Source organism: Lepidothrix coronata, unplaced genomic scaffold (assembly GCF_001604755.1).
Source record: "Lepidothrix coronata isolate B3197 unplaced genomic scaffold, Lepidothrix_coronata-1.0 Scaffold252, whole genome shotgun sequence".
NCBI lineage: Eukaryota > Metazoa > Chordata > Aves > Passeriformes > Pipridae > Lepidothrix > Lepidothrix coronata.
In genome coordinates, this window is record NW_016690432.1 from 385,775 (window position 1) to 404,766 (window position 18,992).

The 18,992-nt window shown below is 51.3% G+C and overlaps 1 protein-coding gene across 2 annotated transcripts; it reads right to left on the reverse strand.

The window, feature by feature from the left end:
- Positions 1-343: 343 nt before the first annotated feature.
- Positions 344-18,760, reverse strand: RPIA (ribose 5-phosphate isomerase A). Of its 2 annotated transcripts, XM_017835249.1 has the most exons (10): positions 13,999-14,411; positions 12,070-12,130; positions 10,265-10,375; positions 9,909-9,964; positions 6,028-6,087; positions 5,243-5,307; positions 4,844-4,912; positions 4,209-4,350; positions 3,615-3,714; positions 344-1,554 (listed from the first exon to the last, which is right to left on the reverse strand). In XM_017835249.1, the coding sequence occupies exons 1-10, from the start codon at positions 14,083-14,085 to the stop codon at positions 1,457-1,459; spliced, it is 849 nt and encodes a 282-aa protein (XP_017690738.1). In that variant the 5' UTR covers positions 14,086-14,411; the 3' UTR covers positions 344-1,456. The 2 variants fall into 2 exon arrangements, with proteins under 2 accessions (XP_017690738.1, XP_017690737.1); XM_017835248.1 differs by lacking the exons at positions 10,265-10,375; positions 13,999-14,411 and adding an exon at positions 18,272-18,760.
- Between the last annotated feature and the right edge of the window lie 232 nt (positions 18,761-18,992).

The following is an 18,992-nucleotide window of genomic DNA, read 5'->3' on the forward strand; positions in this document are numbered from 1 at the left end:
AAATGTGCAGGAAGGGGAAGGGGAAGATCTAAAAATGTAAAACTACCTCCTTTTTGTAAAAAAAAAAAAAGATCTGCATTTAGATGCACAAGTTTTAGATGTGCAAATTTAAGACATTCTCTATTGAGGCAAGCACTGCAGATAACAAGTGTTGACCAGATAATCTGGTTAGTTGTAAATAATGTATTTACCTTAAGCAAAAAGAAATCAAATGCAGAAGGGTGAATTTGGCCTGGGTGGGGAGGGCTCTTGTAAAGGGCAAATTACAGCAGAAGTTACTCTGACCATGATCTGCTCCATTGTCCACAAAATAAGTTACTTTAAGAAACAAATTACAACCAAGTCTGGTATGACAGCTCTTTTATTTCAGTGTCTAAAACACAAAAAGAGGGCTTGCATTTCAACATCAGAACCATGCAAAGCACCTACACACTGAAAAAGAGATATTTAACGAGTGTCTCTCTCCTGCTACATGTGGAAAATTGAGGCAGGAAGACTCCGTTTTCCTGTGCGTTCTGCTATGTCCTTCCACAAATCAACCAGCTGTGAGGGGTGATAATTAACCTTCATTCCAAACCAAATCATTTGCCACTGAACAGTATTCCACGCTGCCCTAAGCTGCTAAAATATGCTCCTGTAAACTTGATCCAGGACCCAGTTCTGCTCTCTGTTTACAAGGATGAAGTCCCAAACATCTCCAGCTACAGGACAGACTTTAATCAGAGGTACTGAATCAATGAGAGCAGAATTTGGCTCAAAGGATGAGTGTCTCCTCCATACAGAGGCCAGGAAAAGGCCCTTATTAGTGTCCCAGAGAGGGGGATGTAGAGATCACCCTAGGCTCAGATAATTGTCATGTGCACAGAGGACAACTAGACATCCTGAACTATTAAAAAACAGTGGTATAGAAAAATAAAAGGCATAAAATACTGAACCAAAAAGGTTCCAAATAAGGCATCAGCAGGTCCCAACTGGATGTGCTCCTGTTACGTACGTCACCCTCCCAGCCAGGGTGGTTAGGAATGATGCATTAGGATTGTATTTCTGACCTCAATCATTAAGCCCTCCGAGCAACCAGAAGGGTTCAAGTTCTCTTCGAGAAAAAAGAAAAAAAAAAAAAAAGCAAACACAAAACCAGGGAGTACTCTTTTTGGTAAGTATTTCTTAGAAAAGAAAATAAAAACATTAAAGCAATTTGTTTAAATGATTCATTAAAAAAGGACAACGTTCCTGTAAAGTAAAAATATATATATAGAAATAGATTCTTTTTTTTTTTCATTTGTTTGCCTGTTTTTTTTTATAAAAAGACATTCAGTAACACATCAGCGGATTCTGATCAGCTTCCCATCAGTCTCCTGCGATAACCGCTGCTTGTTAAGGCAAAACATCGGGTTGGCACCTTTACAACAGCTGAATCCAACTGGGCTGAAGGCAAGGCAGAGCCAGCAGAGCCCTGTCAGCGAGGCTGCTTCTCCCTCACGCTGACTGAGCCGTCCTCCATCCCAAAATACACCACCTCAGCCATGTCGATGAACAGCCCCGTCTCCACCACACCTGGGGAACGAGAGGTCACGTGCTGGTTAATGCCAGAGCCACCCCTTCACTTGGATCCTCTGCTCTGCCCCTCGTTTTGTTCATTAAAAGGCACCAGTCCCTCCATCAGAGGTTTGGAGAAGTGTCCAACACTGGGGGATGTTCTATCAGCCACACAGGGAGCCTCCAGGAAGTCTTTCCCATGCAGCCACCCTCTGCTGCTGGAGAAACTCTCCAGAGACTGAGAAACAACTCCCAAAGTTCCCTCAACGTTCACACCACCCCAGACACCCCCATCACACCAACACAACCACAAGTGAGGCATTTTCAGCCACCTGGTGACTCACAGGAGCAAGAGGAAGCTACACATGCACCCACAGGATTATTCCCTTTGCCTTTGAACACATTTAAAAGATCATCCTGTTGGAGAACACCTGGATAACACTTGTTCAAATGTTAAGACTCTGCAGGTTTGATGCTACCTCTGCAATTTGTCACCCATTTGCAAATGTACCTGTGGTTGCATTTAATTGTGGGGTGAACTAGAACTTCCCAGTGATCACTGAGACACAGCCAGAGGCCAGAAAGGTGGATAGAAAGGGAGGACAAGAGCTACCACAACCACAGGGTGGCCAGAGCCCTGCTACCACCAATGTATTTAGGCTTTAACAGTTCTGCTCATCCACTTCTGTGTCAGGAAGATGCTCTTCTCCCCTCAGAAGGTCCATTTCTGAGCAGCAAACAGTGCTGAGACCATCTCCACACAGACACGATGGAATATGTCCCATCATTTCCCATTCCTTTCTCCACCACAAAGAAATGCAAGGAAGAAGTCCCTGCTGTTTCATTTGCAAACAGCATAACCAGCCACCGTTTGCCTCTTGCACAAAAACAGCTCTAATGATACAGGCATTTGTACAGCCTTGGGAAGCAACTGGATTAGGATAAGGAGCACCAGGGACAGCCCAGACCAGCAGCAGTCACTGGTTCATTTGGATCAGTCACTGGTTTGAGTAGATCTGCTTCTGCCAAAGGTCTGAACCTGCCATCTACTGCCAGAAGCAGCATCCTGGCAGTTTGCTCCTAGAGCAGGGAAAAAGAAAATGTGTGTATTTTCAGTAAATCAGCTTATAAGCACCGTTGAGGGAAGCAAAGCCACTGAACAAAAGCAACTGGTGACTCTTCACCCAGCCTACACCCATGGCCTCTGCCTGCTCCTGTGTTTTAATTGTGGTGCCAGGACAATATATTGCTGCTTTGTGGGGGTGTTGGGATTTGTGCAACAGGATCCCAACGTGTTCCTGCACGTTCTGACAACACATGAGCAGTCAGTGAAAGCACTTGTGTTATGAACTTCAGGGCCAGGCAGGCCTAGGATATACCCAAAGATAAAAGATACAACATGTATTCAAAAGCGGACCAGATGAAGAGCAGACTTTGCTTAAGATAACCAGACAGACATCCAGACGCTGCTTCCCTGAAGTTCAGAGAGTGCCAGTGCCCCCAGGCAGACTTGGCTGGTCCAGAAGCAACTCTGGCCTGGGCAGCAGGTCTCGTGCAAGGCAGGAGTCCTTGCAGAGAGGCTGTTTTGTTTACAAACAGAGGGATCAACCACTGCTGCTTCTGCACAGCAAGAACTTGGATACGTTGCATCCCCACAGCAAAGTGAGCCTGTAGGGCTTCCCATTGGAAATCGGATGCAGAACTGGAAAATACCATAACACAGTCCAAATCCTCCCTCCAGAGTCCACCAGTGTTTCCACTAAAAGCGACTCTCTAAATGGGAGAGTTAAGGAGAGTAAGGAAGAGCACAGGACTGTTGTGCCTAATGGGAAACAGCGTCAACATCAACCACCATCAGCCCATGTTTTCATCACCGTATGAAAAAGCCACGTGGGTACAGTTGTGCCAATTCAGCTGACAGATCTCTCAAATAGAAACAAATGTAGGGACCCACAGCAGGGCAGTAAACACACACACATTTCCTTGTATCCAGGGGGGAGCTCCCACAGTCCAGGTTGCCTAGCACAGACCAAACCTTAGCCAGCTTTTGTGGTTTTTAAAAAAATCACAGAAACTACCTGGTATCATTTTTATAGCACTGTTCACTTCACTCCATTGATGAACCTTGTCAAACTTCCAGTCCAGGATGAAGTTCCCGTTGTCTGTCACCACAGGGCCCTGGGAAGCAAACCCAGTTGTCATGACATGAGCTCCTTGTCTCCTGAGCCCAGCCAGGGACAGTCACAGCCCTCGTTGGGACCAGCCATCCCCTCTGCAACAGACTCATCATTCAAGTAAATCAGGGCAGTCCACAACAACCATCACCCAGCATGAGCTGCCCCCCAGCTCAAGACCCTCTCTGGCAGCACAGACTGCCCTCCAGCACCCCAAAATCCCCACAGAGCAGCAGCTCAGACCCAGACTGGCAATCCCTCTGCTCCCTGCTCTGAGATGCTTCTTTAGGAGATGTGAGACAGAGAGGCTTTCAAAGAGGTCTGAACACCTAAACACACAGTTCATTAACCAAGGTATAATTGGGAGAAATAACACAGGATGCCTCTCTGGGAGTGAAAGCCCAGAATTCCACTAGATGAAAGGCTAGAACTCTGGTCCTGCATTTGCCCACGTTCAGGTGGTTCCTCTGGGGCAGCAGGGCTGATAGGGGCACTCACTGCTTTGCTGACAGCCATCCGCAGCTCCACCACACCTCCAAATTTTCTGGTCAGGGCTCTGGTGACAGGGACATAAGCCATGGGGATGACCTCAATCGGAATTCCTTTCTTCCATTGCTCCCCAAGGTTCTCTGATTTTTTCCTGAGGACACAGTTTGAGGTGGGATTGGTGTTGGACATTATGTTAACATCACCCCAGTCTCTCTTGCAAACCCTTCAGGCACAAGGCCCTGGAGGACACAGTGGTCAGTTCACATGTGCCCATGTACAGGAGGAGCCTGTTTAATGCATGATGCTCTGTTGACTCACAAGCCCTGTTTTGACGTGTTTTGGACAAGGACAGGAGTTGTTTTTCCCACAGCCCCATGGCTGTTTGTACAGAACAGGAAATTTATCCTGTGCTGACAATCACTGAGCTCAGACAGCAGAGCAGCCATTTGCCCACAAGCTCTGCTCACTCCCAAGCAGGCCTGCTGAGTTGAAAATTAAGAAAAAAAGAGAAACTGAAATGCTGAAGCACTGTGAGCCAGGCTCATTTCCACCTATTCCTGCTCCCCTGACCCACTGGAGGGACAATAATGGCCTAACACAGGACCATCCAAATCCTCCCAGAGGTATAATGGTAGTATTTTCACCTGTAATCCGCAATAACAATGAAGCACTTTGCATATCCTGCAACTATCTTCTCCTGTGTCAAGCAGCCACTGCAAGGGGGAAAAAAATAAAAATAAAACCAGGAAACATCAGACTGCTCCTCACTGTGCCTGATAGCCTCAAAGTCCAGTCCCCTCCACCACACACTTGCTGGTTTTGGTGCTGCCATTGCCCCTCTCCTTATCCTCACACACCACTTTATCCCCCTTGTTCCTTGCACACCCCCTTGGTCAGGGGCCATCTCCCACAGTGGGTGCACACACAGCCCTGCACAGGGTCCCCTCAGCCTCTCCAGCCCACCCCAGAGAGATCCACAGGCAGACAGAGGCCCCCACCCACCAGCCCCATGCACAGACAGACAGACAGACAGCAGGGCTCACCCGCCACCTTTGATAAGGTTGAGGTCAGAGTCCACTTCGTCCGCTCCATCAATGGCAACGTCAAGCTGTGGGAAAAGGAGAAGCCACTCTAACCCACAGGCATGTGAGAAGAGGAGGAAGAGAAACTACAACCAACTGCAGGCCTGCAAGGCACATCACATCAGCCTCTAGCGTCATCTAAGGACCAGCAGGCAAGATTTTCCCAGGGAAAATCCTGGCAACAGTTCAGCAGCACAATATCCCTGCCTCAGGCCAGCAAGCCTCAGTCTGGATGAGATGCCTAACACCTGGAGAAAACACAATCCAGCAACCTACTTGCCATCTAAAGGGACAAGAACTAGGACAAGACTAAGGCTTGGGGGAAAAAATAAACTAAGCTTGTTAGAATCATAGAATCCTTAAGGTTGGACAAGACCCTCTAAGATCATTGAGTCCAAACACTAAACTAACACTGCCAGGTCCCTACTAATCCATGTCCCTAAGCATCATATCTATGTGGTTTTTGTACAGTGCCAGGGATGGTGATTCCAACACTTCCCTGGGCAGCCTGTTCCAGTGCTTGATCACCCTTTCAGCAAAGAAATTTTTCCCCAGTATCCAATCTAAACCTCCCCTAGTGCAACTTGAGGCCGTTTCCTCTTGTCCTAATTCATGAGTTCTCACTCGTGTTCTGCAGTGTGGCTGCCCAAACTCATCCTCAGGGGAGGACAAAGGAGCCTGATGCTTTATGAAGGACCAGGCGAGAGGAAGGTCAGGTGAGGTCTCACCTCTGCACTCCCACTTACCTCTGGATGTCGGTCCAAGTCACTTAGTGTTAAGCCGTTCTGCAGGATCAGCTGACGGGCCTGTGCACCAAGAAGACAGCAAACATCATTTACCAGGGGCAGGAAAGGAAAACAGGCTTGTGGTGTCATTGCCCAGCTCCAGCAAGGATGGGGTCTCCCTGGGAGAGCTCCACTGCTCCTCCCTGGCTGCAGCCAGCAGCAGGAACAGCAAGGAGAAAATGATGCTTCCAGACCAGAGTACTTTAATCAAAATAAAACCCTGCTGCTGATGCGAATTAAAATGCTCAGATGGTGCAACAGGAATCCTGGGTTCAGGTCTCTCCATACTAAATAGCAAGAGGCCCCATGAGCTTGGTGGGAATTACTTGCAAATAAGCACTAAAGCAGATATGGAATTTTTGAGTCCTGTGTTATTTCAGCTCGGAAATCATTCTCCCTTGCACTCATCCAGCCCTCTGATCTCCTCTGGCTGAAAAATGTGAGCAAGAAAATTAAATATTTACACCACAGCAACGTGGGACTAACAATGAAAATATTTTTCATATTGGAAATAAACAAAAAAAAAAGGGGAAAAGCACAACTCGAAAGTGTGGAAAAAAGTTTGGGAAGCTCCTGAAACAGCTACTTGGTGGCTCTGACCTGCTTTTCCTGAAGTGGCTGCGTATTTCCCTCTAGTGGCAACACATCACAGAGTGCCCAGAGCTGCCCTCTGCTCTGTCCCTCAGTTTAAATCGGGAATCACAGAATTGTTCAGGTTGTAAAAAAACCCCTAATATCATAAATCCAACCATTAACCCAGAACTGCCACAGTCACCACTAAACACTGTCCCCAAGTGCCACATCTACGCGCCTCTTCAATACCTCCAGGGATGGGGACTCCACCACTGCCCTGGGCAGCCTGTTCCAGTGCTTGGCCACCCTTTTCAAGAAGAAACTTTTCCTAATACCCAATCTAAACCTCTCCTGGCACAACTTGAGGCCATTTCCTCTTGCCCTGTCACTTGTTACTTGGGAGAAGAGACCAATCCCCACCTGGCTACAACCTCTCATCAGGGAGTTGTGGAGAGCAATAAGGTCACCTCCAAGCCTTCTCTTCTCCAGGCTCAACACCCCCAGCTCCCTCAGCTGCTCCTCAAAGGACTTGTGCTCCAGACCCTCCCCCAGGTCTGTTGCCCCTCTCTGGACATGCTCCAGCACCTCAATGTCCTTCTTGCCCCAAAGGACCCAGAACTGGACACAGCACTCAAGGTGTGGCCTCACCAGTGCCCAGGACAGGGAAGAATCACTGCCCTGGTCCTGCTGGTCACACGACTGTTGATCCAACCCAGGATGCCCTTGGCCTTCTTGGCCACCTGGGCACACACTCCTGGCTCGTGTTCAGCCACTATGGGACCAGCACCCCCAAGTCCTTTCCTGCTGGGCAGCTTTCCAGCCCCTCTTCCCCCAGCCTGGAGCTCTCATGGGGTTGTTGTGACCAAAGGCACTTGGCCTTGTTGAACCTCATTCTATTGGCCTCAGCCCAATGGAATCTCTGCAGCCTGTCCAGATCCCTCTGCAGATCAACACTCCCACCCAACTTGGTGTCATCTGCAGAATCCTGAACTGGTTGAATTTTCTGTGTAACAAATTATCATCTAAGAGAGACTCCCTCCTTGCACAGACTCTGCTCGAGTCCAAACTTGCCATCATGCTGTAGCTGGACCAAGAAAGCCCAGTGTGACAGCCTGGATCAACTGATTCCCTTGGATTTTACCCACCAACACTAACAAAGTGCATCAGTCACATGTATTGGCATCCCAGAACTGTTAGAATTAGCAGGTGGTACTCCTGGCAATGAGATATGATTTCGATAGTTTAACATGGCATTTCATAGCATGCAGCTCTAACACCCAGGGGCTGTGGGAACCTAAGGACTCACAAAATACAAGGAATAAAAATCAGTGGGTTGACATTCATCACATGGTGTCCACATAAAGAAGATTTCAGGGATCTGGGAATTGAAAGCATTGAAAAACACGGTGCTGCACATGCAGGCCAGATCCTGAACAGGCTTAGAGTCAGCAAGTGTGGAAACGAGGTGTCTTGGCTTTCCTCAGGCTCTGCTTGCAAGGCCAGCAGGAATCAAAAGCAGAGCTCCCACAACTGGGGGAAAGGTGGTGGTAACTGCACAGCACTTGCCAGGAACAGTCCCACTCCGTGCTCTGGGCACACGTCCAGGTGAAAAGAAACCACGCAAAAGCCAAGGGACAGATACTTACCCCGGCTCTAGCTTTACTGGTGGTGGTGGAATAACCCAACCTGACAACAGGGAAGGGAGGAGTATAAAAGCCCACTGAAACCAATTCTTCCTTGCCAGTGACCTCAGGCAGCCATTTACACCTGTACGTAGTGAAAATAAGATGCTGTTTTGCTGACTTGGGAACGCTTCAGTAGGAGTTGGTTGAGGTCTAAGAGACTGCAAAAGATACGAGGCAGCCCCATGCTGGGGATATTGGCTGTGGATCTATCTCTTCCCTTTAACAGCAACAATTTTGTTTTACGGGTAAGAAGCTCTGTAGCGGTAAATGAACTACAGCGACAATTCAAGGCAGGACAGGCTCCAGCTCACGTTCAGTACAGGAGCTTTATCAATTTTCTTTAAGACCTACAGGCTGAACTCAGAGCACTTTGCCTATGTTCAAAGGGAACATGGTATTAGGATGAGAATATGACAGGATGGGAATATAACAGGATGGGAAGAATTTTAGACAGTTTGAAGACAAGACTCTCACCACAAGTCCATATATGCAACAGAAGTAGTGATACAGGCTAAAAAAAAATTTTTTTTTTCACTTTTTGCCCTTTGCAGCACCTTGCATTATACTCCAGTTGGCCACTGGATGCTTGCAACAGCTGGGAAGACAGAGAGTCCTGTCACTCTACACTCACATTTAAACATCTGCAGGGTAAGAGCATGTTAAGTTTTCGTAAGATTTTAGGATAATTCAGGTTGGTCGCTATCTAACCTCCAGGTCAAAGCAGGGTCAGCTACCAGGTTGCTCAGGGTTTTACCCACTCAGTTCTTTCCTGAAAACCTCACAGCACAGGCTCTGCACCTTCTCCTGCACTGCTGGACTGTCCTCACAGTGACACCGTTGTGACAAAAGTACAATCCCCAGGTCCACACCAGGACTATGAGAAGGACACACCCAATTCCTTGAGCAGGGTATTGCCACCCAGCCCTGAAAACCCCCCTGTGTGGTCCCCATCATGACACCTCTCCCTGCCCACAGGGATGTTCCCACCTCAGGGAACTGAGGCAAAGAGACCAAAGCCAGTTGCCAAAGGCGTGGAAGAAGCTCAGAAGCTTCCCCAGCAGCTCTGCATTTCACCACCAAGCCAGATTCCCCCTTTCCCTGCAAACCTCTCTACATCTGGCTTGGTATGAACCACTCCTGCAAAAGCTGTGCAGCAAAGGAAAGGTTAAGCCAATTTCTCTTCTGCAATTTCTTATAAAATCCAGTTGAAGCATTTTAAGCTCCTCCTGAAAACAGAGGAGCTCGCTATTATTCTTTAAGGCTTTCAGTGCTTGATACAGACTCAAAGAGTCTCCAGTGAGCTTTGCATTACGAGTCTGGTTCACCACTAAACAGTGTTTTCCTGCAAGTGGGATCCAGAGGAAGCCACACACCAACCCTGACACAACCAGCCTTACCACACTGGTTCACTGGTGCCCTAGGGCACCCCTGAGTTCAGGTCAGGGTAACACAGCACCATCACCTCCATGGGATCTCTCTGCAGGCTGCATCACGATTGCTTTCACCAGTGCTTTTGGTTAACTCACCAATGGAAAGATCCACTCCATAATGGAATGGCAGAAAGCAAAGGAGGAAAGTGCTCACCTGAAAAGACGTAGGGATGCAGACAATTGTCAGGTTTTCCTCTTTAACCCGCTCAGCTGCAGGGAAAAAAACAGCAGAAGCCTTGGTTTGTTCATTATAGAAAGAAAAAACACACCAACTTTCACTTTAAGAAATCTCAGTTTGGAGCAGCCCCTCTGATTCATTTCAATTACTTGCTTGGCTTGCAAATAACTCAGTCACGCTCAAAATGCAAACAGGTGCCACCCTGCTTAGACTGAGGCTCAGTTTCAACAGTTAGAAATGTTCAAACACCCACCCTGGCTCAACCCAAGCCACCATGAGCCATTAACCTTTATGTCTCCAGCAGAAGAGGAGCCCCATCAGCAAATCCTCACCTGGGAAATTAGTCCCTCGCCCCTCTCTCACTCCATTAGACAGGTTTTTGCTGCTCTCCGTGTAAACAGAGAGCTCCAGCAGCTGTCTGAAAGGTTTGCTGGCTTGTTGCCCTGGGGACATCACATTAATTTATTATAGAACATTTAAATATATGGCAGGGAAAGGACTAATAAAGTACAGTATTCCATTAAATGGAAGGAAATATTTCCTCCCTGAGGCTAACCTCAAATGACTAAAATCTATTACTAAGATATCATTATGGACAAAATGTTATTTTAGTAATTACAATACTTAGGCACAAGCCAATAGCCCGAGAGTCAGCAAGAGCACCAGAGCAAGCCAAGGTAACGCTGCTGCTGGAAGGACTGAAGATGCAATACATGAGGCTGTACGTTGTTACAAGCCACATCCCTGTGCAAACGCAGTCAGGAGACATGAAAAGCCAGAATTTGCAGCCTGGAACAGGCACTCCTCTTTAAATACAATACCCATTTATTTAGAGGCTGATTCTGTGTTCAGGGCGGGGGTGGGTGGTTGCAACACTGAGCCAAACCCAGAAGGCTGAACCGCAGCTCCCAGAAAATTAAAGGGTATCACACACACACACAGAGCTTGGGGCCAGGTGGGTGCCAAGGGACAGGCACAGCACCAGCCCTGCTGTGTCCCTGCAAAGTGAAGAGATGCCTTGTGCTCAGACCTCAGCCCAACGTGGGCTGTGGGACGGCACTGCCCAAGGCAGCTGGAGGTCACCAGGGGACTCCCCAGCCATGCAGAGCCACCCAGCTGTGAAACACTGAACTCTGCTGCCCAGGGAAGTGGTGGAATCTTCATAGCTGGAGGTGTTTAAAATACGTGTGGATGCAGCACTTGGGAATATGGTTTAGTGGTGAACATGGTGATGCTGGCTTAATGGTTGGATTCGATGATCTTGGAAGTCTTTTCCAACATTTATGATTCTGTTCATTCCCCCTCTGTGTCCAAGCAAGACTCCCAAGAACAACAGGGCTGATCCTGCACTCCCAACCTGCCATGGCACCCACAGCTGCTCTGTTCCACATCCAAGGACATCCAAGGTTCAGCACCCCCACAAGCAGATCTGCCCTGGGGCTGAGTGCAAAGTTCCTTTGCAAAGGAACTTTAAACCTCTGCACACTCTGTAATGAGGCATGAGGATAATTAACCCTCACATTCACTTTGCAAAATTGCATTTGCCTCACTTGAATATTTTACTGAAATTTTCTGAATCACACCCTGAGCAAACCTGTCCCCGGGGCGAGCAGATAAACCTGGCTGTGGGGTATATAAATAAAATGCAGGAGGATTTCACATTCCTCCTTTTCATTACACCTCAGCAGGCCCCTCAATGTGAATCAGGTGGATGTGGGAAGCAGTGTGAGCCACAGATGAATGGGTTAAAGGAAGCAGAGCAGCTGCATGGCCCAAAGCCACACAGCAAGTCAGCACTGGGCAGAGCTGGGCAAAGCTGGAATAAGACCGAGGAGTTTAGCTCCAGTTTGTGGTGGGTGCCAGCAGAGCGCTTTTCCTGGCTGTATGGGCAGAACAGGTGGCAAATCATTACCTCCTCAGAATTCTCTATGCCATAAATTTGGAGCCCTGTTTTAACCTTCAGCTTCAAGCAGTCCGTAACGAGGGGCAAACAACATCCCAAACAATGACCCAAGGCATGAGCTATAAGTCAGCATCCAGATGATTTAGTGTGTTTTTCAAGTAATTGGGACAGATGGACAAGAGGACTGTTTGTGGTGGGAGGGCCAGGAAGGGGAGCACAAGGGGAGCACCCTACCTAATCGATGCACCGCGTGTACAATCGTAGAACCGCTTCCGATCCCGAGAACTTGATTGTTCTGCAAATCAAAGAGAGACAGAGAGAGCTGTTACTGGGGGCTCAGCACACAAGCTGTCCACTTTTTCTGGTAAAACTGATATTATAAACACATGCAAGAGGAGCCTTGCCCAGAGATGCAAGGCGATACACAACACTGCAGGCAAGGAAGGGAACACGCTGTGCCAGCGAGGACACGACCGTGGTCCACGGCCAAGGGGTTTTAAGCAACTTGCCCTCTCATTAAAAAACATGTGTTTGCTAATTACCACCGTGCTCTGATCTCGGGGTGTTCAGTGCACACTCATGGCTAGTTGCTGGCACTCCATCCATCCTCTCCTGCCGGAAAGCTGTGAGTTTCAAACAACACCACAGAGGAAGTAGCGGAAACAACCTCAAGATAACATCTCCCAAGGAAGCCGAACAGTAAAAGCCTGGGTGGGTTTGCTGCCAACTATATTGTTAGTAAACAGCACAGATGCACCAGCAGCCAAAGCAGAGAGCACAGCAGCTGTTCCTGTGGATAATAAAAACTGTTCTCCAAAACAGAGTGTAAAACTGCCTATATGAGAGTCCAGCAACACTCTGAAGGTGGGTGAGCCTGGCAGCATGTGATGAAGAGGATCAAATTTTAACTACAGCTCCATCCTGGCCTTTCTCTGCTTATGGTCTGGTTTAAGAAGGATTGTTACTGTCTCATCTGTAACACAGGTACGCTCCTAAAGGGTGCTGCAGACTGAGGGTGGATGGGTGCACTTGTGTTACTTCTGCAAGACGTCTCCTCTGCCACATAAATCTCTGTTTATTATCAGCTCAGTCTCCCACTCCCTGTAGCCTTTTTCCATTTTCAATGTAATTCCCTTCCTTTGGATGGGATCCAAAGCTTAAATTGACTTAAAGAAGTCCAGTATCACTACAGAGACTTCACATGAAAAAGACTTGGAGCCAGCCAGAGATGCAGGCACAGAGCTGTTGTGCATTATCTCTTGGACATTGGGCAGATCTGGAGCTCTTTCCCCATGTGCAGCAAATCCAGAGTTTGGCAGCTGTGGAAAAAGCCACACCTGCAGCACTTCAACCAGCTAAAGTCCTTCTGGCATGCTACTTTGCCTGGAAAGGTGGAGTTCAAGATAGGTCACACTCCCCCAGGATTACTCATTTCTCTTGCTTCTGCAGGTTAAAAGCTTAAAGAAAACAGATCTACAAAACCAGACTCAGCTTAGAGCCCAGCCCTCGCCAGCTCTGCAAAAGACGGGCAAAGCAACAGGTCAGAGCTGCACACCTGCAGCATTGCCAGCAGAAACCCAACAGCTCCAGAGGCTTCTCATTTCCACCAGCCCATCAGGCAGAGCCAAGCACAGCCAGCCAAGGGGCAAGCAAAGCTACACAGAGGCTGGCAGGACATGGGCAGTACCAGTGTTCCCAAGAAACTCGTTTCAATCTGGGAAGGGGCAGTTTCTTCTCTTTGCCTTCATTTCTGTAGTGTGGGACAGCTTCCTGGAGCAGCTGGGTGCCCTAAAGGGATGGGGAAAGAGCCTCAGCATCAGCCACTCCACTGTAATGAAAGGGGAAGAGTTCACAAGGGTCCCAGCTCATCCACTGATCAGTGATGAGGGGTAAAGCACTCTCCCTTAGGTGACAGTATGAGCTTGGACAAGGTGGATTTCCCAGAAAAACAGTTTAAAGTCAGTCTAAACAGATACTGTCACAACTCCTGCCTTACTGCACCTCCCAGCTCTCCCTCCGCAGCTCCAACCCCAGCTAAAGCAGGGCCAAAACCAAACAAAAAACATCCACTTTTAAAAACAGGGGCAGGGCAAACACTGGCAAGAAGCAGAGCACTGAAGGAGCAGCACCTCATGCAAAAAAATTACATTTCAGATTGCTTACCAAAACCCCAGCAAACAAAACCAAGGCACTGAGACACAGCACAGCTGAGGACCCACGTATGGGTGAAGCTGGCAGCAACCACAGCATTTTCTCAGCTAACTCAAGGGCCTAAAGACACTGCCCAGCATTACAGAAGCTGACAAGGCAACACATCGAGCAGTATCGGCACAGGGGTGGACTGGTCCAGCGTTAGTTTCCAAGATTAGAGAGCAAAGAGTTCCTGCTAAAAGCAAGAGATAAATATAGAGCAAAGCCCAAAGCTTGCTCAGTCCCCTCTGGGGCAGCAGGACCTTGAGTTCTCACCCGTATTTTCATTTCTAACGGAGGCACTCGCAAGGCCTGCCTTCAGAGGTGTTGTATAAATGCAAAGCCAGCTCTCCCCAAGCAGCTTACAGCTCTAAAGCCCCAAGCCCTGTGGCAGCCCTGCTCCTCTGAGCTGTCATGGCCTCACAGCCCATGGTTTCTGAGGTTGGTCATCTCCGTGTCTGCTCCAGAATGCAGAAACTCCACTCCCACAGCTGTCTGTGGACAAGTGCTGTGGGTACACAACCTGGCTTTAATTAAAAAAAATAAAGAGAAACAAGTTCTCCTCTCCTAATCCCTCCACCCACCCTCAGGTTTACACCTGCCACAGGGTGCACAAGGAGCTGCTGTGCTGGCACAGGCACGGATGGGTGTGAAGGAGGATGCCAAGAGAGGACCCTCACCCAGCACCAAGCCCCCAGTGCCACGGATTTTCAGCACAGTTAAGCAAGAGAGATTTGTCCAGCAGAACCAAACCCTGAAGTCAATGGCTTCTCTCACACACCCCTGCTGTGCAAGGAAGGAAGCCTGTAGCTTTGTATTGGGAGATAAGGTTGCTCCCTTGGTTAACAGTGATAACTAACAACCAAACACAAACTTATCCATTACAAAGAGCAGTTGCACCCTGAGAGTGCAAACTGACAGCCAAGACCATCCAACTCCTTGGCATTGACTCTAACCTGCTTCTCCACCACCGGTTCAAGCCAACTTGCACAACAAGCATTGAGGTATTGCCCCAGACACTGCCTTATTTACTTAATCAGCATCATTAGCTGGGCACTGAACTTCAATCAGCTGGAGAAACATTATCCTAAGTTTGCTTGACCATAAAACACCACAAAGGCCAGCTATGTCACTAGGAAAAGTCCTGGCTTTACCCCAAATAAAAGGCGCACTGAGCTCAGGATAACTGGCAGCAGCAGCTGTGCCCTGGCTCCACAACTTGCAACAAAAGTCACAGAATCACAGACTATGCCGAGTTGGAAGGGACCCCCAAGGCTCCTTGAGTCCAACCCTTAGCCCTGCATAGGACCAACCCCCAAGAGTCACACCCTGTGCTTGAGAGTATCATCCAATTCCTTCTTGAACTCTGGCAGCCTTGGTGCTGTGACCACTTCCCTGAGGAGCCTGTTCCAGCATCCAACCACCCTCGGTGTGAAGAACCTTTTTCTAACATCCAGCCTAAACCTCCCCTGACATAACTTCCTTCCGCAACCCCTCAATGCAGAATTTTTGCTTGCCTTGGGTAAGAAAGGGGATTTTTATGCAGCTGTCAGAACCCCCAGGCTCCCCCACCCCACAAACTACTTTTGATCATGTTAGCCTGGCAGGGTGTGCTCTCAGGCAGGGACAGACTGCTCAGAGGAACAAGGCTGCAAAACAAGCCAAACTTTTATAGGACATACGGAGAGCCCTCAGCAACTGAACCTCAGAACACTAACCTCGTGAGAGGAAGCAGGAAGGGGAAGGGAATTTCCCCCCCCCCAACTGCTAATATCTAACTCCTTGGCAGCAACTCTTCACCCTGGTTTAATCATTGCTGTTGCAAAAGGGCTTGCACAGCAAACACTGTGATAAACCCCTGCGGGACGTTAACCGTTGATCCTCCAAGCCTTCATGATCAGGCTGTGCCAAACCTCGAGCAGCTCCAGTCCTATCTGACATTCAAGCCCCTTGCTGCACTCCCCTCCCTGCAGAGGACAGGACACCACTACCTGGTTTGAGGCTGTTGCTTGGGTGCTCAGAAACAGGGTGCAGCGGCAGAGCATTTGGACTTGGACTTGGAGAAAGGAGCAGGGCACAGCATCAGCCTGAACTCCCACCACAGCCCAGCTCGCAGGAGGGTGCACGGTGAAAGTCTGGAGGTGCAAGACGCTACCCCAAATCAGTGTGCATGGTGCTGAGCTGGGCAAGGCATGGAGCTGCTGCCAGGGAGGTGATCAGTACGGAAGGGAAAAGTAGTTTTCTCCCTTCATTTCAACTAAAGGAGCACAGTCCAAAACAAAGGAGAAAGTGGCTCTGTCCATTCACCCCAGGGTCCATCCTCGTACTCCAGGACTGTCCATGTTCCAAGTGGGGTTGTCCGTGCACCTCACAACCCATCCACACACCTCAGGGCTGCTCCATGCATTGGAGGTGTCCGTGCAAACTGAAGCCTGTTCATGCACTGGGTGGCTCCGGGCACCCCATGGCTGCTTCATGTACTGGGGAGTCCCGGCAGTCCTGAGCTTGCCCCTGAATCCTGGAGTCACTCTGTGTGCTGGGGGATCTGTGCATCCCGGAGCCCATCCATGCACTGGGAAGCTCCGTGCACCCCANTGCCCCTGAATCCTGGAGTCACTCTGTGTGCTGGGGGATCTGTGCATCCCGGAGCCCATCCATGCACTGGGAAGCTCCGTGCACCCCACAGCCCCTCCACGCACCAGGGAGTCCAGCACCCCAGAGCCTGTCCCTGCACCTGGAGCTGTTTCATGTGCTGGAAGGCTCCGTGCACCCCATGGCCCCTCTGTGCATTGAGGGGTCCCGGCACCCAACAGCCTGTCTCTGCACCTGGAGCTGCTCTGGGCACCCCAACCTCCGTCCTTGCTCCAGGGAGCTCCGCGCGCCCCATGGTCACTGCCTGCATTAGGGGGTCCCTGCACACCGTGGCCCCTCTGTGCTTTTTGGGGTCCCGGCACCTCCGAGTCGCTCCGTGCATTCTGGAGTCTGTGGGTTCCCGCAGCCCAGAGCCTGTCCCTGCGCCCGGAGCCGCTCTGCAAATCCCGGGATCTGTCCGTGCCCCGGGAGGCTCCGTGCACCCCCCGGCCGCTCCGTGCACTGGGGGGTCCCGGCACCCCAGAGTCTGTCCCGGCACCCCGAGGCCACTCTGTCTACCGGGGACTCCGTGTACCCCAATGCCACTGTATGAATTGGCGGGGAAGGGTCCCGGCACCCCAGAGCCTGTCCCGGCACTCCCGAGCCACTCCGTGCACTTGGAAGCTCCGTGCACCCCACAGCCGCTCCGTGCACTGGGGGGCCCGGCACCCCAGAGCCTGTCCCTGCATCCCGGGGACACTCTGTGTACAGGGGACTCCGTGCACCCCAGTGCCACTCCACGAATTGGCGGGGAAGGGTCCCGACACCCCAGAGCCCGTCCTGGCATCCCGGAGCCGCTCCGTGTACTGGCGGAGGAGAGGTGTCCCGGCACCTCAGAGTCTGTCCCAGCACTCCCGAGCCACTCCATGTGCTTGGAAGCTCCATGCACTCCATGCGCTTGGAAGCTCCGTGCACTCCATGGCCACCGCGTGGACTGTGGGGTCCCCCTGCACCCCGCAGCCGCTCTGTGCTCTGGGGAGTCCCGGCACCCCCCAGAGCCTGTCCGGGCACCCCGGAGCTGCTCCATACACTTGGAAGCTCCGTGCACTCCATGGCTGCTCCCTGCAGCGGGGGGTCCCGGCACCCCAGAGCCTGTCCCTGCACCCCAGGGCCATTCTGTGTACTGGGGACTCCGTTCACCCCTACACCGCCCCGAGTATTGGCGGGCGAGGGGGAAGGGGGGCATCCCGGCACCCCAGAGCCTGTCCCGGTGTCCCGGAGCCGCTCCGTGCACTTGGAAGCTCCGTGTACCCCACAGCCGCTCCGTCTATTGGGGGGTCCCGGCACCCCAGAGCCTGTCCCCGGCGTCCCGGAGCCGCTCCGCGCACTTGGAAGTTCCGTGCACCCCAAGGCCACTGCGTGCATCGGGCGGTCCCCCTGCACCCCGCAGCCGCTCTGTGCTTTGGGGGGTCCCTGCACCCCAGAGCCGCTCCGTGCTCAGGGGGGTCCCTGCACCTTGGAACCACTCTCTGCTTTGGGGGGGTCCCCGCAGCCCCTCCGCGCACTCCGGGGTCCGCCCGTGCGCCCCGGGAGGCTCCGCGGCCCGGGCGCTCCGCGTCCCCCCGCAGCCGCTCTGAGCCCCCCGTGCCCCGCAGCATCGCCGGGGCCGCCTCACCTGGACGTGCTTGTCCACGGCGGCGCAGGCGGCCCGTCTCTTGGCCTCCTCTGCCATGGTGCCGCCGAGCCGCCCGCGGGCGAAGCCGCGCCGCGCCGCCGCCCGCCCCGCTCGGAGCCTCCCCGGCGGCCGGGCAGCCAGGGGCGTGCTGCGGAGCAGGGCGAGCCGGCCGGGGAGCCGCATGCCGCCGCGGCCCGCCCCCGGGGGGCTCTTCCTCACGGGCTGCAGGCCTGGGCCGTGCCGGCTCCTCTCCTCCTCCTCCTCCGCCACCGCCTCCTCCTTCTCCCTCCTCCGGGAGGATGGGACTTGTAGTGCTGCGAGCCGCGGAACTACAGCTCCCACAATGCCCGAGAGTCCTCGGAGCAACTTGTTGCATCGATGTATAGGCATGTATAAGTATCTATGGATCGGGCTTGACAGGGCGGGAGGGGTTGAGGCATTCCTGCAAGGTGTCCCACATGGAGGTGATAGGGGTGGAGAGAGGATGGCAGGGGGAGACCCTGCACGGCCCAGGCGATGCACTGAGCCCCCCCGGGGGTTACTGTAACTCACAGGTGTCGAGGAAGTTGAGGAGGTGCCTTTCCTGGACTTTCACCTTGTAGCACGATTTCCCTCGGAAGTTGCAACATGAGCATGAAAACTGAGATTAGCTCTGTTGGTTAGAGCATGGTGCTAAAAAAGACAAGGTTTGTGGTTTTGATCCCTGTATGGGCCATTTGCT